This window comes from Ranitomeya imitator, chromosome 9 (assembly GCF_032444005.1).
Source record: "Ranitomeya imitator isolate aRanImi1 chromosome 9, aRanImi1.pri, whole genome shotgun sequence".
Lineage (NCBI taxonomy): Eukaryota > Metazoa > Chordata > Amphibia > Anura > Dendrobatidae > Ranitomeya > Ranitomeya imitator.
The window spans coordinates 55,838,310-55,865,894 of NC_091290.1; the positions used below are offsets into that span (position 1 = coordinate 55,838,310).

The window sequence follows — 27,585 nt, forward strand, 5'->3', positions numbered from 1 at the left end:
TACTTTAAAGAGATGGGCAGATCGAGTCGCAGAACTCCTGACCGTCGGCCAGGTCCGTAGTCTCTAGCCGCGAGAGTAGCAAATCTCTTACCTTCCGGGATCCCTGGCATGGCCACTGACTAGCTAGGGCTGGCGTAGCGTCATTGTGTTGGGTCACACAGAGGATGTCCAACCAGCACAGCTGGTGAAAAGCAGCCTCGGGAATCCCAGAAGGAAAGAGATTTGCAAGCCTTCCATGCAAAGATTACTGACCTGGTCCATGGAACGGAGTCCTGCGTATCGATCCACCCACCTACACTGGAAAGAACTGCATTTCAGATGACTAGTCCAAGGCCAGAACCCACCCTGACCCCTGGGCTGACAGGGCTCTACCTACGCGCACACATGGGGAGAGACCTGTCCGTCAAGGAGATCATGGCATGAGAAGCCACCAAGGACCTTGTTTGGACTAGACGTCCGAGACGCATAGTCCCGGCTGACTTTTCACGCTTTCTCTTACAAGCCACAGTATTTCAGAATACAACATTCCCTACCGCAATAACGCAGCCATTGTCCGATTCATGCGGCCCATGGTACTGGCAGCATGAATCCTCTCAGGTTTCCTTTAGCAGTTTTGCTGGAGATGCCCTTTAGGATGCCAGACCCATAGACTTATTATAACAGTCCAGTATAAAAATATCTGAACTCTTCAATGGCTACTTACTGTCATGATTCAACCTTTATATAGTTTTTAAGATCACAACTCCGTTTCTGGACACCAAAACCTAACACTTTTCAGACACTGAAGGTGAAGATTTATCAACTCTACGCCCAAAAATTGGCATAAAAACATTTCACACAAGTATCATAGTTTGCAAATGTTTGTGCAGCCCAAAAACTTCACAAAGAAGTGGAACACAACAAATGTAATGGACGCCAGAGGACTGTGCAGTGTGATACATCTGTATACTCTACCATGCTCCCAAGTTCCAGGCTGGCATATGATGAAACACCAGTCTTGGTAAATCCTACCCAAGTGGTGCACACGGGGACCTCAAACACATTTTATACCTGTCCGCCCGCCCTCTGATGCCCCTATACAGCACCATATACTCCCGAAGATGCAGAAAGACGGTCTATAATCTTCATCAAGTCCTGGCATAAGTGATGGTAAACCTGTAGGTCAGCAGAAGGTTTTGATAAAACCCATTCTCTTTTCTTATAACTTTTAAAAAGTGACCGAGTGTGTAAGAAGTCTTTTCTTCGAAAGTCTTTGATACCAACCCACTTAGTGTCTTTTGCGGTTTTCATTCAAGGTTACATGGGAATATTTTTTTAAACTATTTTTTTCCCGTTCATTTTTCCTTATAGAAAAGCTAATTGCAAATGCATGAAAAATGTCATGCCTAGTGCCTGCTACATAAGGATAAAAAAAATACATTTTGACCCAAAAACTCTTACAAATGCTCCATTTGTTTTTCTGTGCAATCAGCCTAGAACAGTTTGTGATGAAGTACACAAATCTCCCCCCAAAAAAGAAAGACTCTTCCTATGAGGGCACGGCATGGGACCACAGCGTTCTACCCAGTCAGCGCTGGGAATGCAGCCGGGCTAAGCTCAGAGGATTTGCAGCAAGAATGTGCTTAGCTCCACGGTAATCACCACACACCATCGGAAATCAGACTTGCTTTCATTGTTAATTTTATAGCCAAAGTGAAACAAATGCAGGATACAAAATTAATAGTATCTATGGTAGTAGGCAATCACATGTCACTGCTCCCATGAACTGAGATTTCAGCCTCAGTCCTGAAGAGTACAAAATAAGCCAATCACATTGCAGACCGGGAATGTGGAGAAGGTCGCAGCATCACCGTCCAATCCAAATTCTTCACCTCCAATAGATCCGAGTGAATCCAGCAGCATTAGACAGAGGGCGCTCTTCTTACTTGTGTAGATAGGCATCTAGCCAGAGTTCACCAGACTCTCTCAGAGAGCTGCAGGAAACAAAGACAGTCAACATTCTATATAGTAAGGGGAATCTGTCACCAGGTGTTTGCTATGGAATCGGACAGCAGCGTAATATAGGGACAGAGACCCTGATTCCAGCGATGTATCACTTATTAGACTGCTTGGTGCAAGTTTGATAGAATCCCTGTTTTCTCTGCTGCGGCAGTGCTCGGAATGCTTAGCTCTGTACAACCCCGCCCACACCGTTGATTGGCAGCTTTCTGCCTATGTACAGTATACACAGAAAGCTTTCAATTAGGGGTAGGGTTAAACAGATTAGTTGGACTTTCCTTTAAAGGATATGGACACCTTACAATAAAAAAAGGTTGTATTGTTTACCTCCTATAGCATCTGTGTTGCACTGTACATTGCTGAAAGGGTTAACTGGGAGAATTTGTAACTTATCTGTCTTCCTCTGAGCACTTATGCTTCTATTTTTTAGTTCTTATGACCACATGAAAGTTGAGCTGTACTTTGTGGTCATAAATCTTTAAAAAAAACACTATAACATATGTATTTATACACACAGGTTTTTTTTTTTGTTTTTTGTTTTTTAATCCTACTTGCCGTATGTTCTGGGGTTTGGCGAGATCTGAGAGCATGATAAAAGAACATTAAATTTGCAGAGAATAGCATAACTGCAAATTTAATTTCCCTGTAAAATCTGCATTATTTGATGGATGTGAATTTTTATAGTTTCAATCATCTCCAACAACCAGCGAAATGAAAAGCAACAAGGTACTTGTGATAATCAAATCTGCAAAATTTGCAATGAAACTGAATAGTGAAAGTCATTTTTAACCCCCCTCCCCCATAATTAAACAGTATTATCAACAGATTAGCGTTCTCCATCTGCTGTCATTCTCCTGCAAGAGAGATTTTATCTTACATAGTGTACAGCTTGTTTTCGAGGAGCTTGGCCACCAGAGTCTGGCCAAGAGTGTGTGTTAGTTACATTCTAGGAGAAGAGTTAACTCCTAACATTCCAGTCAGCCCTATCCATTGATTTTTATTCAGCAGTTATCTGCTCAGCGCCCTCCTCCACTCTCTTAGCTCCTGACCAAGCTGCTATTATCAGTCAGGTAGAATCACATTTCCAAACTGCTAAGCATTGCTCTTACTTTCCTGAGCCATGTGCTTGTCCAAAGTCCCTGTTATCAGTATATGTAAACAGTGATAACACTATAGGTGCAGAACAGACTGAAAGACCGCTAGTGTAGCAGCAGATTGAAGCTACCCACCAGAACTGTCAGTCAAGGAGGAAACACCCACCCCGCAAGCAGCCAGGAAGGATAGACTTCAGAGCTAGGAGCTGCCCAAGAGATCGCATCAAAATACCGATTTGAGTAAAGAAAAAAATAAATTGCCCCTGATGGTGTCAACATCTTTAAAAAATATATATGTGTATGTATGTATATATATATATATATATATATATATATATATATATATATATATATATATATATATATATATATATATATATATATATATATATATATTTATTTAAATTGCAGGGACAAGAGATGTCATTATAGTTAAATCCCAAATAAAGACACTTACTCAACTATGTCAGCAAATGCGGTGAACAGTGGTTTGGACTGGTAATCTACGCCATACTTCTTGCACAGTGAGCGGACAAGAGGAGCGACTTTTGCGTAGTTGTGCCTTGGCATTGTGGGGAATAGACTGGAGACAGAAATTGAAGATGGTGAAATATTAGGATCAGTTGGATTACGTACGAGCCCCATTCCAGGGTGGTTTGTACTTACTGATGCTCAATCTGAAAATTGAGATGTCCGCTAAACCAATCGTTAAAGAAAGACTTGTCCACGTTGCAAGTGGCTTGCAGCTGTCCGAGACAGAAAAAAGGAGAAATGTGAATCATGTAGTTTAGTTGTCCAAATACCATATAGGCGAGCAGGCTACAGCCACAAGGTGCTTTCACTCACTTCTGTGCCACTATAAAAATTATAATCTGGTTTTCTTATGGGGACAACCCAACATAACTGGGACAGCAGCTAAGACCCCAGGTTGCAGAGGACATAATACTCAACTTATATTAACCACTAAATCATTGGTAAATCGGTGCGCCAAACTGTACCATACATAAGGAAAGGAAAAAAAGGTAAAACCTTCCAGGGTATAGGGTATGCCAGCTGAGGACAAGGAGCAAAAGTATTAGGACACTAATATTACTGTTTGAGGACCCGATAGCACTCATAAAATTCTCCTCTAATCAGTATGGATGAATACCGTATATTCAATTCCACCCCAGTCGGAGGAGCACATCGAGCACTGATAATGGTTATAAAAAGGATAATTTAGGATAGCGCCAGATCAAATTCAATATATATGATCATTCGTTACACTGACACCAGCTTGTGGGAGGAAGTCAGAACAGCTTCATACAGATGTGTCCTACTTATGAAGGGCAGATTAGCTGCCCGCGGAGGTGTCAGACCGTGGCTTACACCCACCCTATCTATTGAGAACACACGCATGCTTTACAGAGTGTACACATGTATGGAGGCGGTGGGGAGGGAGAACGATAACATCTTTAGATTGTGCCCACATGTTAGCACCTTTCTTCAACTCAGATTCAATAAAGGGCTTCCATCAGTAGGATCAAATCTCCTAAGCCGTCTACATGGGCACGTAGGTCATAGGAAGCTGAATAACATCATACCTTGGTATCTGAGATCCAAGGTCTTATTCCCCATGTTCTTCTTATATGCAAATGAGCTGTTAAGATCTATCGGCTGGACAAAAGATCTCCCCGGGGATCTGAGCTTAATTTAAATGATCAGAGGCGTTACCAATGTGAGACATGTAGATCATGGGAGAACTGTCAGTCATTACATGTCTCACACTGGTAACTCTCCCTTTCCTTTAATATAACCTCTGGAGGCAGATTCTCAGGGAGATCTATGTCCGGCCCATAGATCTTAACAGCTCATCTACATAGTAAGAAAAATGTGGATTTCTCTGGATTAAGACATTGGATATCAGATATGAAGGTATTATGTTATTCAGCTTCCTATGATCTACATGCCCATAAAGACAGGTTAGGAGGGATGATCCTACTGACAGATTCCGTTAAAGCTGTCAGCTGAATAATAGTTTGGCAGATATCTTTCTCCCCAACCACCATAATCATAAGCGGTTGGCCGAGCACTCTTTTGTTTTCATTGTGGACAGAGAAGAAAGTCACTGGCAGACACATTTGGCAGCTGCTTATCTCCCCTGAAAACAAGAGGATTCTTCAGGGAAATTGTAACTTCATCTGTAGTGTAAAGGTACCGTCACATTAAGCGACACTGCAGCGATATAGACAGTGATGCCGATCGCTGCAGTGTCGCTGGAGAGCTGTCACACAGACAGCTCTCCAGCGACCAACGATGCCGGTCCCCGGGTAACCAGGGTAAACATCGAGTTACTAAGTGCAGGGCTGCACTTAGTAACCCGATGTTTACCCTGGTTACCAGTGTAAATGTAAAAAAAAAAAAAACAAACACTACATACTTACATTCCGGTGTCTGTCCCCCGGCGCTGTGCTTTCCTGCACTGACTGTGAGCGCCCGCTGGCCGTAAAGCACAGCGGTGACGTCACCGCTCTGCTTTCCGGCTGGCTGGCGCTGACAGTGCAGAGAAGCACAGCGCCGGGGGACAGACAGCGGAAGGTAAGTATGTAGTGTTAGTTTTTTTTTACATTTACACTGGTAACCAGGGTAGTCATCAGGTTACTAAGCGCGGCGATGTTTACCCTGGTTACAAGTGAAGACATCGCTGGATCGGCGTCACACACGGCGATTCAGCGATGTCTGCGGGAGTCCAGCGACGAAATAAAGTTCTGGCCTTCTAGCTCCGACCAGCGCTGTCACAGCGGGATCCTGATTGCTGCTGCGTGTCAAACACAACGATATCGCTAGCCAGGACGCTGCAACGTCACGGAGCGCTAGCGATATCGTTCTAAAGTCGCTCAGTGTGAAGGTACCTTAAGAGTCTGGAGACCCCATAACTTCAGACGTTGGCCCCTTCGACACTGACAAGTTCGCCCGACTATCACGTAATGTGCATGGGGGCCGTAATCCACCAGTGGATGCAATCAGATCATGTACTTTTTCAGCCATTTAGTGAGTAGTAGGTAGTACAGCGCAGAATGAATACCTGTGCAGACAGCCATTCTTTGTTGTCATCATAGTCTATGTGCATCGGAATATGGTTCATTTGTGTCACCCAGACAAACCAGTTACTCTCCAGGAATCTAAAATGGAGTACAAGAAGGGTCACAGGAGTGTCACCTACAAACTGGCCATCTTCAGGTCTTTATTTTGGAGCTTGATATCATCCTGCTGTCAGATCAAGCACACAAGCCATAAACTTCAGTAATAAAACAGGACATCATGGACGTCGGTGACTTCTCTGCAATGTAAGACGTTTCTAGAAACCTTCAGGATACGACGTCTTACCAAACTGGATTATTGCTCTGATGAGCACACTGCGTAAGAATCTGGGTCACACACCAACACTGCAATCCCGTATTATAAAATAGTCACGTACCGGACTATCACAAATAATGTGATGGTGCCGCTGATCCCAATCAGAGGAATATAGGTCAGGCAAAATCTCACGTAGAAGGAAATCATCCAGGCCAGATCCTGTGGAGGAAATGGGGAAAAGGCTCTCAAATTGTTTTAGAGGAGTTTAGGATTTCCCGTTGGTGCCCAATAAACCTTTGCCCGTTTGCAGGACATGATGGCTGCACTTTTTGGGACAAAAATGTCTGAACATCCAATAGTAGTAACTGACATTACAGTATAGGTTATACCCAAGCCAAGTGCTATACTACTGATGTGTGCGCACACTGTCTGTCCCGGCGGTCCGACCCCCACCTATTAGTAAGTTATATCCTATGGATAGGGAACAACTTTGAAATGTGGCACAAACCCTTTAAGTCTTAAGGAGATGTAAGATGACTGCTACAAAGCATCTTCTAGGTAGAGCCAAGACACACTCACCGCCCATTGCTTGCGTTGTACAGCAAAGTAGAAGATATACCACTGGAAATAGAGCGGGATCAGTGCCGGAGGACCAACTACGGAGGACACAAAGCCGAATGTAAGACACCAAGGTCAGGACAATATTCTGCACATGGGTCAGGTCTAGGGTCAGATACTCACTCAAGAAGAAGTACTTGTGCTGGTGATTATACGGCATGTATTTCTTCTTTTTAACTCCAAGCTGCAGGAAATGGCAGAGGATTATCATGGGTGAGAGTCCTGGACAATGTGGGTTACTGCCATACAGTACTGATGACTCCCTGCCCTTTAGTCAAAGACAATTTTACTGCAATCCAGATGTTTAGAGGGTGTGCCATAAATGACATTTATCAACTCTCCGCAGCTGATAAATATCTCGTAAATGGAGGCACCATCTCCGGGATCCTCAAGATTGTTAGAACTACCATCTTATAATAGAGCGGTGGTCTCTGGTGATGAGTGAACATGCTGGGATAAGGTGTTATCTGAGCATGCTCTGGTGCTGAGGGTCCTCGTCGTGCTCTAATACCATGTTTGAGTCCCCGCGGCTGCATGGCTCATGGCTGATAGACAGGCGCAACACATGCCTGACAAATCGTCAATCCATGCAAGTGTTGCGCCTGTCTATCAGCCATGAGCCATGCAGCCGCGGGGACTCAAACATGGTATTAGAGCTCGCTCACCTTATCTGAGCACACGCACTCATCACTAGTGGTCACACATGAGCTTTGCTGCCCCATCCACAGTATGAAGCTCCCAGAAAACAGCCGATTGCAGCAAGACCCAACAGAAATGATTGGATCAGCCGGCTGCACGCGGGACCAACGCTACATTCAGATTCCTCCTCCCTGCAGGTGTGAAGGGCCGGTGAGATCATAACCCCTATTCCAGTGATTAGCGGGGGTCCTATATGTGGAGCCCACGGCTTTGACACTTATTAGCTGCGAGTGGATAGGTGATAAATGTCCTTTGTAGGACAACCTGTTTAACCCATTACTGGAGTTTTTATTATCCATAAGCCCTGACGTGACCATGTATGATGGTCAATATACAAAACAATATTGTATCATTACTGTGTATAATGTCCCAATACAGTGACATTACTGTGTGCATTCCTTCCGAGTCATGACATTATCAGTGGACATTATCCATGTGCTTGCAGATCAATGTACATTATTCACAACAACTGACGTTATTCCTGTGTTATGAGATCACTGTGCATGATGTCTGCACTGTGACATCAATATGTACATAATTCACTCTAAATATCACTATACGTCTTATTACCCCACAGTGACATCACCATTTGCATTTTTTCCTATATAGTAGACTAACACATACCGATATATTTCATTTGTGTACTTTCATTTGAGTACTAACACCACCCGGCACACCATGATACTTGGCATCATTACAGAGTACTAACAGCACTGGGCACACCATGACACTTGGCATCATTACAGAGTACTAACAGCACTGGGCACACCATGACACTTGGCATCATTACAGAGTACTAACACCACTGGGCACACCATGACACTTGGCATCATTACATAGTACTAACACCACTGGGCACACCATGACACTTGGCATCATTACATAGTACTAACACCACTGGGCACACCATGACACTTGGCATCATTACAGAGTACTAACACCACTGGGCACACCATGACACTTGGCATCATTACATAGTACTAACACCACTGGGCACACCATGATACTTGGCATCATTACAGAGTACGAACACCACTGGGCACACCATGACACTTGGCATCATTACAGACTACTAACACCACTGGGCACACCATGACACTTGGCATCATTACAGAGTACGAACACCACTGGGCACACCATGACACTTGGCATCATTACAGAGTACTAACACCACTGGGCACACCATGACACTTGGCATCATTACAGAGTACTAACACCACCCGGCACACCATGACACTTGGCATCATTACAGAGTACTAACACCACCCGGCACACCATGACACTTGGCATCATTACAGAGTACTAACACCACTGGGCACACCATGACACTTGGCATCATTACAGAGTACTAACACCACTGGGCACACCATGACACTTGGCATCATTACAGAGTACTAACACCACTGGGCACACCATGACACTTGGTATCATTACAGAGTACTAACACCACCCGGCACACCATGACACTTGGCATCATTACAGAGTACTAACACCACTGGGCACACCATGACACTTGGCATCATTACAGAGTACTAACACCACTGGGCACACCATGACACTTGGCATCATTACAGAGTACTAACACCACTGGGCACACCATGATACTTGGCATTATTACAGAGTACTAACACCACCCGGCACACCATGACACTTGGCATCATTACAGAGTACTAACACCACTGGGCACACCATGATACTTGGCATTATTACAGAGTACTAACACCACTGGGCACACCATGACACTTGGCATCATTACAGAGTACTAACACCACCGGGCACACCATGATACTTGGCATCATTACAGAGTACTAACACCGCCCGGCACACCGTGACACTTGGCATCATTACAGAGTACTGACACCACTGGGCACCCCATGGCATTTGGCATTATTACAGAGTACTAACACCGCCCGGCACACCATGACACTTGGCATCATTACAGAGTACTAACACCACCGGGCACACCATGATACTTGGCATCATTACAGAGTACTAACACCGCCCGGCACACCATGACACTTGGCATCATTACAGAGTACTGACACCACTGGGCACCCCATGGCATTTGGCATTATTACAGGTACTAACACCACCCGGCACACCATGACACTTGGCATCATTACAGAGTACTAACACCACCGGGCACACCATGATACTTGGCATCATTACAGAGTACTAACACCGCCCGGCACACCATGACACTTGGCATCATTACAGAGTACTGACACCACTGGGCACCCCATGACACTTGGCATCATTACAGAGTACTAACACCACTGGGCACACCATGACACTTGGCATTATTACAGAGTACTAACACCACCCGGCACACCATGACACTTGGCATCATTACAGAGTACTAACACCACTGGGCACACCATGATACTTGGCATTATTACAGAGTACTAACACCACCCGGCACACCATGACACTTGGCATCATTACAGAGTACTGACACCACTGGGCACCCCATGGCATTTGGCATTATTACAGGTACTAACACCACCCGGCACACCATGACACTTGGCATCATTGATGAGACTAAAGATACATTTACACAGGCCCGAAAAAAAAACAAAACGTTCATTCCTTGTCATCTACCCGTGCACACATGCTGCCAATCAGCAGACACAACAATCACAGTAACCAATGTTCTATCCCCATACAATTTCTTGGCCAGTGTCAACTGGTGCTCAGAAATTAGCCCATCTATGCAATGATTAGCAGGTACGTAGACGATTTATGGACCGTCCCCTTTTCATTTTTCTCAGATGTAGAGACCACGTGAACTCACCTCCACTGACAGCTTCTTGCCCAGTGCAAAGAATAGAGGGTGCATGTTAATGTCAGGATCCTTGCGGAAGCAGTTGGGTTTGGCATGGTGCTGGAAGTGTAGGTGATTCCACCAGCTGGCAGGAGCACCCTGGGTGTGGGACAGAAGGAACGGAGAAGTCAATACAAAAGATACACAAACAGCCAATTGTGAGACTATAGAAAAATCCCCAGAGGAAGAAAAAGAGAGATGTCAATTCTCATAGGAGAATCCGCAGATATAATCATCCACCTGAGGGAACGTACAAAACCAGTGATGATCCAAGTAACACTCGTATCTACAATACATAATTAGATCCATGAAATAGTGATTCTAGTCAGAGCCCAAAGTGATCGCAGTGACTGCCATCAGAACTGTAATAAATCTGACATGTTAACGATCGGAGCTGTCAGGAGATCTACAATAGGGTCAATGTGAACACGGGAAGATTTTACTCCACAGCATAAAGGTTTCCGCACACAGACGTCCTGCACGGCTCCGTAGAAGATCCAGGGTGTGAATATAGTTCCCGTGCCTGGTGACTAAGGTCCAGACTGGGAGGCGTAATTGTGAATGCCACGTAGTAGCATCGCCCGTATATTGTGAATGGCACGGTAAAAAGGACCTGTCACTGGATTTTATAACGGTGTCCCCCCTCCAAATGTCACTGCTCCACTGATTCTGGAACAGTTTTTCTATTTCGTCTGTGCCCCTCGTGTGGTATACACAAGGTTGGTTCAAGGGAAAGTTTGCATCTTTATTTCTAGGGGGTATAATTTTGGAACGGAGGGGAAAAGACGCTAAAAAACAAAAAAACACAAACTGTTGCAGAGCATTGGCAATTGAAGGAAGTACTCAATTTATAAAAATCCATTGAAAGTCCTTTTTAAAGTATACTATTCGGTCCTCTTTTTTAAACAGTATACTTTCTGGCCTACCTGAGGCTAAAAGAACCGCTTTGGGGCCACCTTTGGGCTAATGGAGCCCTAGCGATATTCTCAGTGAGAATACCAGGAGCTCTCCCAAAATACAGGCTAGGAGGACATCACAAAACATAGCCACTGTCCATAGCCACTCGGTGCTAGAACTGAAAAAAAAAATTATCCCATAAAGAGTTAATTGGAAGATTTACTAAAACTGTATAATTTTTAGACAGTTTTAACCCAAGTTGAGCATCCACATGAGATAGATGCCAACTGAACCCTCATTCAGCTGACACATGGGCATTAGGACCGACCAAGCTTTTGTGGGTATTTAGAGGGGATAGTGAAGAAATCCACGACTAGACACCACTAGCAGCAACTTATCTTTCCTAAAAACACTGAAATTCCAGTTGTCCAATCTATTTCACCCCCAACATCATCTATCGATGTAGAGTCAGGGAGCCCCATACACACAATGATCAACTGTTCTAACCGAAATTGGATTGTTTGGCCGACTTTCATCCAATATGTATGGAGGACTTTAGACTAGACGGTCTAAAAATTAGCCACATGTATCAGTGACTCGTGCAGGATAAATCTGGTCCATCTTCAGACTACTTGGTATACATTTACTCCTATAAGTCGGCTTATTTTGCACCAAATATTTGCAAGAAAATGTTGGCACACAGTGTAACATCTTAATCTGTGCCTGCCGCTATCTGAAGACATTCTCTTTTCCAGATAAGTCATCCCCTTTCACAGAGCGAGAAGGGCAAGTGACTAAAACACATGATAAGTTTGGGTGAGGGCACGTATGACTAACCTTGGCACAAACGGCAACAAAATGTTGAAGTATTTCACCAAGTAAATCTGCGCCATCCTGTCTGAACACGCACAACCATTATAACAAGAATAAAGTCAAATCTCAGAATGAAAGCTTGGATTTAATGATTTCTTACCTTTAATTGTCCAATAACAAATTTATGCACCCAATGATTCCATCTGGATTTACTGAAAACTGATAAGTGACCAAAGTCGTGCTGCAACCACCCGGCCTGTGCCTGAGAGAACAGAGAAAGAGAGATTTAGTAGACAATTGGGTTAAAGGGATCCGAGACTTTACAAGAAAGCAAAAATTGTACCCAAGCAGTAACGGGCAGGTAATTCCAACTTACCTGGCTGTAGTGACACAGAGCGGTCACAGCTCCTGCTGGAGATTCAGCTGTCTCTGCTGATGCAATGGGGCGTGACTTCTGATGTCATTTTGATTGACAGTCAGCTCCCCCAGTTAGGCAGCCGGGATCCAGCTGTTAATCAGAATGAGGTCAGAAATCCCGTCCCTTCGCCAGAGAGGAGGGAAAAGAAGCCTCCGCTATGTAGACGTGACGTCAGCAGAGGCAGCTGAATCCCCAGCAGGAGTGTCTGTGACAGCTCTGTGCCAGGGAAGAACGGCGCCGTGCAGGTAAGTAGCAACTACCTCCCTGTTAGTGCTTAGGTACATTTTTGCCTTTTTATTAAGTCCCGGATATCCCCTTTAGGATAGGTCATCAATCGGTGGAGGTGTGACACCCAGCGCGCACGCCGATCAGCTATTCCCGATGTCAGGAAGTGCTAAGTTGCAGAGCTGCACAGCACAGCTTCATCGACTGCATAGTGGCCACGGCCGGGTACTGCACATCTGCAGTGGATGTGCAGTACCCGTCTGCGGCCCTAGTCCACTGACACAGTTGTGCAGCTCCACAACACCGATAATAGCTGACTGGCAGAGGCGCTGGGTGTCACACCGATCAGACATTGATGACCTATCCTAAGAATAGGCCATTACTGTTAAAGTCCCAGACAACCCATTTAAAGAGAAAAAAAATGTGTCATGCATGCATGTTTAAAGGGAACCTGTCACTTGCCATTAATAAGTTCTTGTGCTACCTGGTGGAAGTGTTGGTGATCGGATGTTGTTTTTTGTTCCTGTGCCTCTCTGTTCCCCTCTTCCTTTTATGCAAACCTAGTCTTGTTAGCCAAGAGGGTCATCATTCTCATAAAGACGCCCAAAGCAAAAAGTAGATGAACAAACCCACTTGGCTAACAAGGTTAGGTTTACATACAAGGAGGAGGGGCCATAAGTTGGAATAAAAACACACAAAAATATAACAAAAAAAAATTCAAAACAGAATTTAGTAAACTACATGTATATGGCAAGCGACAGGTCTCCTATGGAAGCATTCTCCCCTAAAAACTTCTAAAAGAATAATTGCACCATAAATACGACACAGACAAGAACATACAGTAGTGTGGGATAAAACCTATTAAAAAAGGGTTATAATAATGTGATAATATATCAACATTAATGACAATCTACTATATAATTGTCTAAGGGTCACTTCTGTCTGTCCTTCTGTCTGTCACGGATATTCATTGGTCGCGGCCTCTGTCTGTCATGGAAATCCAAGTCGCTGATTGGTCGCAGCAAAACAGCCACGATCAATCAGCGACGTGCACAGTCCGGAAGAAAATGGCCGCTCCTTACTCCCCGCAGTCAGTGCCCAGCGCCTGAATACTCCCCTCCGGTTACCGCTCACACAGGGTTAATGCCGGCGGTAACGGACCGCGTTATGCCGCGGGTAACGCACTCCGTAACCGCTGCTGTTAACCCTGTGTGTCCCCAATTTTTTACTATTCATGCTGCCTATGCGGCATCAATAGTAAAAAAAATGTAATGTTAAAAATAATAAAAAAAACAAAAAACCTGCTATTCTCACCCTCCGTAGTCCGCCGAGCCGCTGCTAAGTCATCTGGGTAATTTCGCAATGCATCCTGAGAACGGAAGATGGCGGCAGCCGCGCGCGTATCGCCGGAGCTTCGGTGGATCCCAGGGGGTGAGTATATAACTATTTTTTATTTTAATTAATTTTTTAACAGGGATATGGTGCCCACACTGCTGTATACTACGTGGGCTGTGTTATATACTGCGTGGCTGCTATATACTACATAGGCAGTGTTATATACTGCGTGGGCTGTGTGATATACTCCGTGGGCTGTGCTATATATTATGTGGCCACTGTTATAAACTGCGTGGGCAGTGTTATATACTATGTGGCTGCTATATACTGCGTGGGCTGTGCTATATATTACGTGGCCTGTGTTATATACTACGTCGCCTGTGTTATATACTGCGTGGCTGCTATATACTGTGTGGGCAGTGTTATATATTACGTGGGCAGTGTTATATATTACGTGGCCAGTGTTATATACTGCGTGGTCTGTGTTATATATTACGTCGCCTGTGTTCTATACTGCGTGGCTGCTATATACTGCGTGGGCTGTGTTATATAGTACGTGGGCTGTGTTATATACTGCGTGGCCACCGTTATATACTGAGTGGCCTGTATTAATGCAGCGGGTATTCTACAATATGTATGTATATAGCAGCCACATAGTATATAGCACAGGCCACGTAGTATTTGTCTGCTATATACTACATACTATATTCTTCGTGGCCTGTGCTATATACTATGTGGCTGCTATATGCATACATAAATACATATTCTAGAATACCCGATGCGTTAGAATCGGGCCACCATCTAGTCTATAATATTATTCTATTATACTCGGGGTTAAAAATTCATTTCTGCATAAGGGTTTCATTAAAATGTTGCATCATTTGCCTTCTACAGCCTCTGTGTTTTGTCTATAGCTGGCTGCAGAAGGAGTTAACTGGAAATCTATGCGTGAGCTTATAGAATATAGCACATTGGGTGATGGGACAGTTTCTCATTGTTCTGTTGCTGAATTCGTCTCAATTCATTTATAAACATTTCATAAAATCAAATAGCAAAAACGATGATTTCTAGCACCAAATTCATGCATTAAAAAAGGGGAAAAAAAAAAATCAGATGTTCCGAGCGGAAGCCGAACAGGGTCACTTCCTGTCAAATTACTTTAGTCTGTACAAAATAGATTGGGTCCAACTAGAGGATGTAGAGCGTGAGAACACGTCATTAATGTCAGCCATTAACTAGAATGCCGGTCATTTAGCAAACATTATACAGTTTTATATAACAGATGTAGTTCTTCATTTTCCTGCTTTCCTGTTTTTTTTTTTCTTCTAACTTCATCATTTTACTATATCAACAATTGTTTTTTGTTGTAAACTCCATAATAAAATCTAATTGTGCATAAGCTCAATCATTAATTCTGAATTATAGAAATCTTATCCGCAAAAATAAAATTTAAATGTATTTTATCATTTCCATTAAGTCTAAAATGAAAAGAACATGGGCCCAATTTATGAAAGCCTTTATGTCCAAATTCTGGCCTCTGATTGAACAAAACAGAACATCGCAGTTTATATAAAACCCGACAGAAAAAAAAATGCTACGAATGTCTTTTATTTCAAAATATTGGATTCACAGAAATCTTACAGAAAAATCAGGTGACATGTTCTCCTCTAAAAAGTTTGAACCTATTTACATTCATTAGCAAATAGAATTTTTAGCTATTCTTTTATTTTCTTAAACCCACAAAATATAACTTTAATGGAAAGTGTTTAAATGGATGCTCTGGAAAAAGAACTAAGGCCACATTCACACGTTGCGTCCTGTCCTGCGGGTTCTCCCGCAGCGGATTTGATAAATCTGCAGGGCAAACCCGCTGCGGTTATCCCTGCAGATTTATCGCGGTTTGTCCTGCTGGTTCCGCTGCGGGATTTTACCCCTACTATTGATGCTGCATATGCAGCATCAATAGTAATGTTAAAAATAATAAAATCATGATATACTCACCCTCTGACGTCCCGATCTCCTGGGCGCTGCAGGCGGCGGTCCGGTTCCAAAGATGCTGTGCGAGAAGGAACTTCGTGACGTCACGGTCATGTGACCGCGACGTCACCGCAGGTCCTGGTCGCACAGCAACTCTGACCGGACGGCCGCGTGCAGCGCTGAGACTTCAGAGGGTGAGTATATCATGATTTTTTTTATTTTAATTCTTTTTTTTTTTTTACTCAAATATGGTTCCCGGGGCCTGGAGGAGAGTCTCCTCTCCTCCACCCCGGGTATAACCCGCACATGATCCGCTTACTTCCCGCATGGTGGGCACAGCCCCATGCAGGAAGTAAGCGGATCAATGCATTTCTATGGGTGCAGAATCGCTGCGATTCTGCACAAAGAAGTGACATGGTCCTTTTTTTCTGCAGCAATTCAGCGCGGTTTTTTTCGGGATTTTCGGGATTTTTGTGGGCACAGCGGTTTTTGTTTTCCATAGGGTAACATTGTACTGTACCCTGCATGGAAAACAGCTGCGGACCCGCAGCGGCAAAATCGCGGCGGTTCCGCAGTAAAAACCGCATAGTGTGAACATGGCCTAAAAGAAATGTCATCTAATATATAAAACTGAATGTGTGTGTGTGTGTCCGGGATTGGCATCTGCACCGTCGCAGCTACAGCCACAAAATTTTGCACAGTCACACGTCTGGACCCCGAGAGCGTCATAGGCTATGTTGTGAGGCGAAATTTTAACCCCGCGCGTTCCAATTCACCAAACAAATTTTGCCCCCATCTACATAATGGGGAAAAGTGAAAGGAAAAGTGTTGGAGGCAAATTGACAGCTGCCAGATGTGAACAAGGGGGACTTAAAGAATGAGAGCGATGGCGCCAAAGAGTATATACCGTACAGTTGCTAAGGTGGAGCCCCGACATGGGATACTCACCACACACGGGGATATTAACACACACACAAAATGCGCCACACACTACCACGTGCTTGAACACATATTACCCTCAGCACACATTTCACCACACATACACCAACCTCGCCACATAAAAGTCGAAACACAAAAGTCGCTGCTCAGAACTCGCCACCCGCAAAACTCGCCACATGCAAAAACTAGGCTCACGCAAAACTCGCCACAAGTGCAAAACTCACCTCATGGAAAACTCGCCACACGCAAAACTTGCACACGCGGAAAAATTGCCACATGCACAAAAGTTGCAACACATGCAAAAGTTGCCTCACACAAAACTTGCACATACTCAAAAGGCACCACACATAAAACTCGCCACGCGCAAAACTCGCCATGCGCAAAACTTGCGCCACACAACTTGCTACACTAACCTGTCACATGCAACTCGACACACAAAAAGTTGCTACACGCATGTTGCCACACAAAAGTCATCTCACAAAAGTCGCTACATGCATGTCGCCACACGCAACTCAACACACAACTTGACATATGAAACTCGCCCTAAAACACACAAGAGTCTGGTATTATCCTTCAAAAATAAAAATCTGATTAATAAGCAGACAAACTACAAGAGCAACAAATGTACCATATAGGAAATACGGCAGCTGTCAGTCACATGACCTGTCTATTATGTGTATGTGTGAGCTAATATATACTGCCAGGGGGAGGGCTTCCTGTTGGCTGGGGATTTATCAGGCTGCCAATTTAGCTTACAAATACTGAGGTAAAAATACTGACCAAATAACGTGTGAACGAGGTCTAATACAGGAGGAGATGACACACAGGTATATACTATATACAGGGGAGATGACACACAGATATATATACTATATACAGGAGATATGACACAGTTATATACTATATAGAGGAGATGAAATACAGGTACATACTATATACAGGAGGAGATGACATACAGGTATATACAGGAGGAGATGACACACAGGTATATACTATATACAGGAGCAGATGACCTACAGGTATATAGTATATACAGGAGATGACATACAGATATATGCTATATATAGAAGATGACATACAGGTATATACTATATACAGGAAGAGATGACACACAGATATATACTACATACAGGGGAGATGACACAGGTATATACTATATACAGGAGGAGATGACATACAGGTATATACTATATATTATTATTATTATATAGAAGGAGATGACATACAGGTATATACTATATACAGGGGAGATGACACAGCAGGTATATACTATATACAGGGGAGATGACATACAGGTATAAACAGGAGATGACATACAGGTGTATACTATATATAAGGGAGATGACAAACATGTATATACTGAGGTGAAAATGAGAGGTGTGAGGTGAACATGAAAAGGTGTGAGTGCAAAATGAGAGGAGTGAGGGAAAATAGTGGAGTGATTGGAAAATGACAGATGTGAGGTCGAAATGACAAGTGTTAGGGGGGAATGAGAGGAGTGAGGGAGAAAATGAGAGGTGTGAGGGAGAAAATGAAAGATGTGATTGGGAAAATGAGAGGCGTAATGGGAAAATAAGAGAAGTGAGGTGCTATAACTAACCACAGATATTTACTATGCCCAGGCAACGCCGGGGTCTTCAGGTAGTTTCAAATAAAATTCCTAAATTCCCTTACTTAGGAACTCACAATCGCTTTAGAAATAAAATGTCCGCCATCTTGTTAGACTGACAAACCCATCCTAGAATATTAGGAACAGCGTGCAGTAGGAACTTAGCCCCTTCCTTTTATGTATAGATGGGTTCACTAGGAATATTCTGATCTAGTACTGGAAGCCCTGTGAATCCTGGGGTAAGATGATGCAGCTCACACTGCTGTCCACCCTGTGTATCTGATCCAATGCTGGAGATACCAGGGGTGGTGAGGTAAGAAGAGGCTGCTCACACTGCTGTCCACCTGGTCTATATGATCTAATACTGGAGATACCATGGGTGGTGAGGTAAGAAGAGGCTGCTCACACTGCTGTCCACCCTGTCTATATGATCTAATACTGGAGATACCATGGGTGGTGAGGTAAGAAGAGGCTGCTCGCACTGCTGTCCACCCTGTCTATATGATCTAATACTGGAGATACCAGGGCTACTGAGGTAAGAAGATGCTGCTCACACTGCTGTCCACCCTGTCTATCTGATCTAATACTGGAGATACCAGGGCTACTGAGGTAAGAAGATGCTGCTCACACTGTTGTCCACCCTGTCTATCTGATCTAATACTGGAGATACCAGGGCTACTGAGGTAAGAAGATGCTGCTCACACTGTTCTCCACCCTGTCTATCTGATCTAATACTGGAGATACCAGGGCTACTGAGGTAAGAAGATGCTGCTCACACTGTTGTCCACCCTGTCTATCTGATCTAATACTGGAGATACCAGGGCTACTGAGGTAAGAAGAGGCTGCTCACACTGTTGTCCACCCTGTCTATCTGATCTAATACTGGAGATACCAGGGCTATTGAGGTAAGAAGATGCTGCTCACACTGTTGTCCACCCTGTCTAACTGATCTAATACTGGAGATACCAGGGGAGTGAGGTAAGAAGAGGCTGCTCAAACTGCTTTTCTGACCTAATAGTGGAGATACCAGTGGTACAGAGGTTAGTAGAGGCCATTCTATCACAGGTTTTAATCAGTTTAACAAGGAGGAGGCTAATTTAATGCTATAGTGATTATCTCCATAAACAAAATAATTGCGATTTGCTAAATAAATGTATTTTGGAATTTATTTGGAACAACATTTCCTATAGTTATTTATGTTCTTCTGTTTCCAGAGACCCTCTTTAACTATAAAGCCTTTTTTAAAGCCTGGCTTAGACTGAAGATCCTGTAACTAAAATACGATAACAGTGTTCCTCGGTTTACCTACCTGTACAGTGCCAAGAAGTAAAGCGGTGATGAGAAATGGAATAAGAGAAGGGCCAAAATAATACAGATTCAGCCAGGCCAGTGCATCGATCAGCAGGATGTGCAGCAGGACACCAAAGAAAAATAATTTATTGGGTTTGAGGAGTCCCATCTTCTCCACAGTGGAACGCAGGGTACGGAACTCATTGACAAGAGCGGCCTATGGTAGAGAGAAAACACCAGCAATTATTGGGGGGAAAAGGACAAATTACACAGGGCACAGACACCGTTACGTGGAAAGCTTACGTTCTTGCTGGGCTCCACACAAGACTCTCCGGGCGCCAACTCCCCGATCAGAAGACATTTCATATGATTCTGTACAAACTCCTTATCAATGTGGAATGCAGTGAACGGGTCCTGTGTGGGGGACAGTCCGATACATTGAGATTTAATAAAAATTTCTATATTGTACAAGATTTCCATTTGTTGAAGTCAGATTCAATCTATTGTTCCCTGTTGTCAGCCATACTAGGCTTGGGAGGTGGCAATTGCAGTATTCACCGGGTTTAATGATAAAAAGCCCAACAGAGTTAGTCACTTACCTTTCCCATGCTCCCAAGGTAAGTAAACTAGGTGATAACTGGTATTGGATCCAATATACAAAACTGCAAATTAAAGGGGTTGTCTCATCTGTTCTCAGGAGCACATGGCTCCCCAGTCTCCCTGCCTCCTGCTTGCTGGGAGGCGTGTGGCCTCTTGATTGATTGACACTTCAGACCCAAACTGCGAGCTCTCTGATGCTGCAAGCAGAGGCAGCTTTACTTCTGCAGCATCAGAGGAGCACAATGGAAGTGACTCTGACTGGACTGGGAGCACGCCGTGCGTTCCACAGCTCCAGCCAACTCCACAGCACTAATGTAAGGAGCTTGGAAGCGCTGCACTCCTTGATTAGAAGACTTTAATGGTGGCCATTAATCCATGTAACGAGTAAACAAAGTTAAAAACCCTTCTTTCTTGTATTTGTAATAAATAATTTGCAAAGTGGTATATTTTTACAAGAACATTGCAATTGTACCCATTTAATATAATAAGAATAACTCTTTAAAAGGGAACCTGTCACCCCCAAAATCGAAGGTGAGCTAAGCCCACCGGCATCAGGGGCTTATCTGCAGCATTCTGTAATGCTGTAGACAAGCCCCCGATGTATCCTGAAAGATGAGAAAAAGAGGTTAGATTATACTCACCCAGGGGCGGTCCCCGTTCTGTTCAGGTCCGATGGGCGTTGGGGTCCGGTCCGGAGCCTCCCATCTTCTTACGATGACGTCCTCTTCTGGTCTTCACGCTGCGGCTCCGGCACAGGCGTACTTTATCTCCCTGTTGAGGGCAGAGCAAAGTACTGCAGTGCGCAGGCGCCGGAAAAGGTCAGAGAGGCCCAGTGCCTGCGCACTGCAGTACTTTGCTCTGCCCTCAACAGGACAAACAAAGTACGCCTGCGCCGGAGCCGCAGCGTGAAGACAAGAAGATGATGTCATCGTAAGAAGATGGGAGGCCCCGGACCGCTACGCCCATCGGACCAGAACCGCCCCTGGGTGAGTATAATCTAACCTCTTTTTCTCATCTTTCAGGATACATCGGGGGCTTATCTTCAGCATTACAGAATGCTGTAGATAAGCCCCTGATACCGGTGGGCTTAGCTCACCTTCGATTTTGGGGGTGACAGGTTCCCTTTAAGCAAAGTATAGGTTATCCCCGATCACTATATTAGGAAAAACATTGATCACTGGGCGGGGGAAGTGGGGGGGGGAGGGGAAGGGGGGTCCAACCTCTGCAGAGCCCCAGCTGATGAGGACAGAGGTCGGGCATGCACCTCCGCTCCATTCATTCTCTATAGGACTGGTGGAAATATATGGATAAATCACCATTTCCAGCAGCCCCATAAAGAATGAATGGAGCTAAGTGGCTGTGGAAGCTCCAACCTCGGACCATTCAGACGGGGCTCTGCTGATCCCTACTCCCAGCGCTGGAGCCAGTGATCAATAACTTATTCCCTACAGTACTGATGGGGGATCACTTTCCGTACTTGGTACAACAACTCCTCTAGTCTAATCCTGCAGCAATCATAAGACATTTCTCTTCTGCTAGATTTGGTATGTAATTAGAGGGGTGTGGAGGGACAGCAGCCCCACGGATTGTCAGACAGCGGCATGTGTGAGACTAAGGGGCAATGTCCCTAAGGATAGATAGAACTTTAAGTAATATTATATGTGGAGGAAGAGGATAAAATAAAAATCATGATTATTTGTACTATGCTCATGTTCTTGGCGATCACACAGCACCGTCACGTCCTCTAGAATCACCATGATTCTCCTGCACAGCAGAGGTTAATCTGTGGTGGATGCCTGTCCTCCGTCAGCAGCAGAGGCCCCACCCCGGGGATACAGAGATGAAGTGGGCCGAGCACAGAGTGGGACCACAGGGCTGCACCAATCCTAGGCACCGACATGACAGCCAGGGCTGGAGCGCCAACACCTGACTGTGCACGGCCCTGTACACCCCGTATACAGGGGACGGGATTAGGGAGCACGGCGGCCCCATACAGAGGCACAGGGACTAAAGAAACTCACAGACAGATAGATGTGCATCTCATAAAATTAGAATATCATCAAAAACTTCATTTATTTCAGCTCTTCAATACAAAAAGTGAAACTCGTACATTATATAATCACTACAAATAGTGATCTAGTTCATGTGTTTATTTCTGTTAATGTTGATGATTATGGCTTACAGCCAATGAAAACCCAAAAGTCATTATCTCAGTAAATTAGAATACTTTATAATACCAGCTTGAAAAAATGATTTTGACATCCACAATGTTGTCCTACTGAAATGTATGTTCAGTAAATGCGATCAATACTTGGTCGGGGGTCCTTCTGCATCAATTTTGTGTAAATCAGGTTTATTAAATGAAATCACATATACAGATACTATCAAAGTAAAATAGTAGCAGATTGATACAACTTAGGATAACATTTGGATTGTTGACACTGTAACCAAAAGAAAATGCAATAAACGTTACCGTACAATCCCATACAATGGCTCCTTTGTCTCCTCTAGAATAAAGAGCTATTCTAGTAACTCTTCAAAGAGAATCATAAATCAGTGAGTTAATTCTAGGGTGAGAACCCAAGAACACCCATTAACCATGTATTGAGGTATCACCATTGGCGATGAAATACATTTTTAGTAAGAATGCATATCACTGGAACCCGTATTATTAACTAGGATGGGGTATATTGCCAGAGTAGAGTATCCGAATTGTTTCCTATTCATAGCCATAACAAAATTTTAACCAGTACTACAATTAACGGACAAAGAAGAAAGTAAGGAAAAGCAGAGAGAGAGAAGAAGAAACAAGAGGGGGGGTGGGGGAGGGGGGGCTGTTGCATCAATTTTATTATTATTTATTATTATTTATATAGCACCATTAATTCCATGGTGCTGTACATGAGAAGGGGTTACATCAAAATAAAAATATCACTTACATTAAACAAACTAACAATGACAGACTGGTACAGGGGGGCGAGGACCCTGCCCTTGCGGGCTTACATTCTACAGGATTATGGGGAGGGAGACAGGAGGTCGGGGGTTGCAGTAGCTCCGATGGTGTTGAGGTGGCCGTGTGGTCTTTACAAGTTGTAAGCTTCCTTGAAGAGATGGGTTTTCAGGTTGCGTTTGATGGATCCAAAAGTAGTGGATAACAGGACGTGTTGGGGCACAGAATTCCAGAGGATGGGGGATATTTGGGAGAAGTCTTGGAGGCGATTAGGTGAGGAGCGAATAAGCGTAGAGGAGAGGAGGAGGTCTTGGGAGGACCGGAGATTACGCAATTACTGCATCAATGCGGCGTGGCATGGAGGCGATCAGTCTGTGGCATTGCTGAGGGGCTATGGAAGCCCAGGTTGCTTTGATAGAAGCCTTCAGCTCGTCTGCATTGTTGGGTCTGGTGTCTCTCATCTTCCTCTTGACAATATTCCATAGATTCTCTATGGGGTTAAGGTCAGGCGAGTTTGCTGCCAATCAAGCACAGTGACACTGTTGTTTGTAAACCAGGTATTGGTACTTTTGGCAGTGTGGACAGGTCCTGCTGGAGAATGACATTTCCTTCTCCAAAAAGCTTTTCGGCAGAGGGAAGCATGAAGTGCTCTAAAATCTCCTGGTAGACGGCTGTGCTGACTTTGGTCTTGATAAGACACAGTGGACCTACACCAGCAGATGACATGGCTCCCCAAACCATCACTGATTGTGGTAACTTCACACTAGACTTTGGAAATCAAGGTCCCAGAGTCTGGAGGAAGAGTGGAGAGGCCACAATCCAAGCTGCTGGAGGTCTAGTGCGAAGTTTCCACAATCAGTGGACTAAGCTGACAAGGGCCCTCCAGTAACATCGTCTCTGGGGCCACTGTTCAGCTTCCTGCATATATTACATTACCCTCATTCAGAAATGTACCTTTCCTTTATATAATAGTGTGTTCCATGAGTGGTGAGCTGCCGCCTTTGTCTGTATGTGATGAATCCTGCTCCTGTAGGTGGGTGGCTGCTCCCTGCACTGCGGCCCACCAGGGGATTCTCCGGCTCCCCCGAGGGCCAGTCCCATCTCTCTCTCCATCACTACATGAGACTCTTTCCATTCCTAATTCACTATATTATGTGTCCATCTGAACATTACTAGGTGCAACTACAACTTTTGTTCTCCGTACAGCCATATCAATGCCATACAGCATATATATCAGAACTCTAGAGGAGCCGGACATCTCACACTAACAGTAACTGATGCAATTGGAAACGATCATTCATCCAGTAAAACTTAAAGGGGCTGTCCACCACTTACACATCCCTTTTTAAATATTGTAGTACCCAGAGTAAAATGTCAAAAAAAAAAAAAAAAAAAACAACAACACATCTTCTACTCTCCTCCGGTACCATTGCCATTCCAGCTATGTGGGCACGGCCTTCACGTGACTCTGCGATGACGCATGACTGGCCACTGATGGGTTCTTCTCTCACGCTTCTCGGAATGTCTGACTTTCATCCAAGGGAAGCGTGAGTGAAGCAGCCAATCAGCAGTCACTGATTGGCTGCAGCAGTCACATGACAATGTCACACAAGCACCACGGATCCTGGCATTTTGGCATCGCTGGTGTGAGAATTTAATCATTTTTTAGTTTAGTGAGGGGGCTACAGTGTAGATAAATGTTTGGCCACGACAAGGGTGCACTGATGCCTATACTTGGATTGAACAGTCAAACCGTGGTGACCAATTCCCTTTAAGAAGGGGTTGTTCAAGTATTGGACAACCCTGTTAAGATCGAACAATCATCAGATGGCCGATCAATAATATATCTACAGAACGGACTGCACTAATGCAATGTGAACCTAGCCTAACCGGAATCTGTCAACAGGTTTTCACTGCCTGAGAGCAGCATGACGTAGGGGCAGAGACCCCAATTCCTGTGATGTGTCACATACTCAGCTGCTTTCTACAGTTTTCATAAAATCAGTTTTCTCTGCTGCAAATCTAGCAGTTCTCCGACTGCTGAGCTCTGTATAACCCCGCCCACGTCACTGATTAGCAACTTTCTGTGTACACTGTGCATAGGCAGAAAGCTGCCAATCAGTGGTGGGGGCGGGGTTACACAGAGCCTATGAATATGGAGGACTACATGGCAGCGGGTTTACTAGTACTCTAGTGATAATCTCCTGATAATAAAACTGAATTTATCAAAACTGCAGCAAGCAGCCCAGTAAGTGACACATTGCTGGAATCAGGGTCTCTGCTCTCAAATTAGAGGACAAAAAACTGCAAATGATCCTGTGATGACTAATGTCAAATGCTATCATGTATGACATGTAAACACATTGTCACAGCTGGGTCAGCTCATTATATTGTTTTATTGCAGGGGATTTTTAAAGGACAAAACCTATAAGGGCTCCTTTCCACTTGTGAGATAAACGTCCGTGTCTCGCATGTGAAAACCAAGCTCTGGCACCAGCACTCCAGAGCGGAGCGTGCGGCCGCACAGCAACACATGGAGCCGCACGCTCCGCTCCCAATTAAAAGTATACAATTACAAAGTGCAGGCAACTTTGCAATGTACCATTATTAAAGGGATTTATAATTCTATAGTTATAGCCCATTGCCAGTTTACCGGCCACCTCTGCAGTCTATCAGAGGTGGACGGTCGCCTAAGTAAAAGGCACTGTCTTGTAAGCGGTGCGCTCCACAGGCCAAGCACAGGTCTGGCCAGATCGTCCCCCACGCTCCTCCTCTGCTCTCCGTCTCATGAAGACCCCTGGACGGTGTCAGCCTCTGCGCCCCCTTACCGCACAGTGTGAACGAGGGCGTGCAGCGCGCTGGACAATTCAGGCAGCCTCACACATCGTGGCACCACGGTCACACCTGGACTTACCGTGGCGTCCTGGCCGGCGTAGTGGCTGATGACCCGCGATCCGCCGGGGTGTTTATAGCAGAACCTGGTGATGTCGTATACCCTCCTGTGAATGACCAGCCAGCGCTCCTCGCGGCTGCTGCGCTTCTGAACATCTTCCCAGGTGAAATATGGAAGCTCTCCTCCAGAACCTGTCACCTCAGCAGCCATGATGGTCTCTGTGCACCTTCCCTAGAAAACTCTGCAATGCTCAGAGCACAGCACAGGTGCAGGCACTCATAGTGTGTGCAGAGCCCCGCTCCTATCGTGCTGGCACATCCCCGCCATTGTCCTCTGGGAATCCGCACCACTTACAGCTGTTCCCCTATGTGTACCGTAAGTACTCCCGTAGGTGCGCACCACCAGCCTGCGCTACACTCTGCGGCTGAGCGCTCCCTCCCAGTGCCCGGTTACACGGCTCTGAGCTTCAGCACCAGTAGTTCTTGGACTGCGGCGGCAAGACACACCCACCTCTCTAGCCATTGGTTCCCGTACTAACCTATCACACGCCTTCTTGTCAGTAGTATCCTCCCGACGTCTATGATTGGCCAGATATGGATCACGTTGTTTCTCATTCCACCAATCCACATTGGATATTCACTCTAAATGACGCGCTGCTGCCTGATAACCCGTTATATTCCCTGTGGATAAAATAAGCTTTATTGACACAGGCAATGACAAGAAGTTATGTAATATGACGGTGGCCGGCAGGTGGCAGTGTCGGCGCTGATACAGTTATGCTGTGTGCTGTAGACTGGCCGCCCGGTGAGGAGCGCTGCCGGCGCAAAGCCTCAGTGTGCACGGGGTAGTTACATCCACTGACTGGTGACATCCGGGCGACCTGACTGCACCGCGCTGTATGGCGAGGGCTGAGTGCTCCAAGAGGCGGTGTATGGAAATACATCATACATAAAGGTTATAGGGAGTTACACAGGAATCCTGAGCTGCGTCACCCGATACAGAGCAGTCAGAGTACCCTGTAATTACAGCTATATGGAGGCCCCGTATACAGTGCAGAGTACCCTGTAATT

At 44.9% G+C, this 27,585-nt stretch overlaps 1 protein-coding gene across 1 annotated transcript; it reads right to left on the minus strand.

Moving 5' to 3' along the window:
- Positions 1 to 1,663: 1,663 nt before the first annotated feature.
- Positions 1,664 to 27,023, minus strand: FADS1 (fatty acid desaturase 1). The gene is made up of 12 exons (XM_069738773.1): positions 26,537 to 27,023; positions 20,376 to 20,486; positions 20,092 to 20,289; positions 12,440 to 12,541; positions 10,540 to 10,668; positions 7,170 to 7,230; positions 7,008 to 7,084; positions 6,550 to 6,647; positions 6,157 to 6,253; positions 3,759 to 3,838; positions 3,550 to 3,675; positions 1,664 to 1,973 (listed from the first exon to the last, which is right to left on the minus strand). Exons 1-12 carry the CDS (start codon positions 26,723 to 26,725, stop codon positions 1,922 to 1,924), a joined length of 1,320 nt encoding a protein of 439 aa, XP_069594874.1. The 5' UTR covers positions 26,726 to 27,023; the 3' UTR covers positions 1,664 to 1,921.
- Between the last annotated feature and the right edge of the window lie 562 nt (positions 27,024 to 27,585).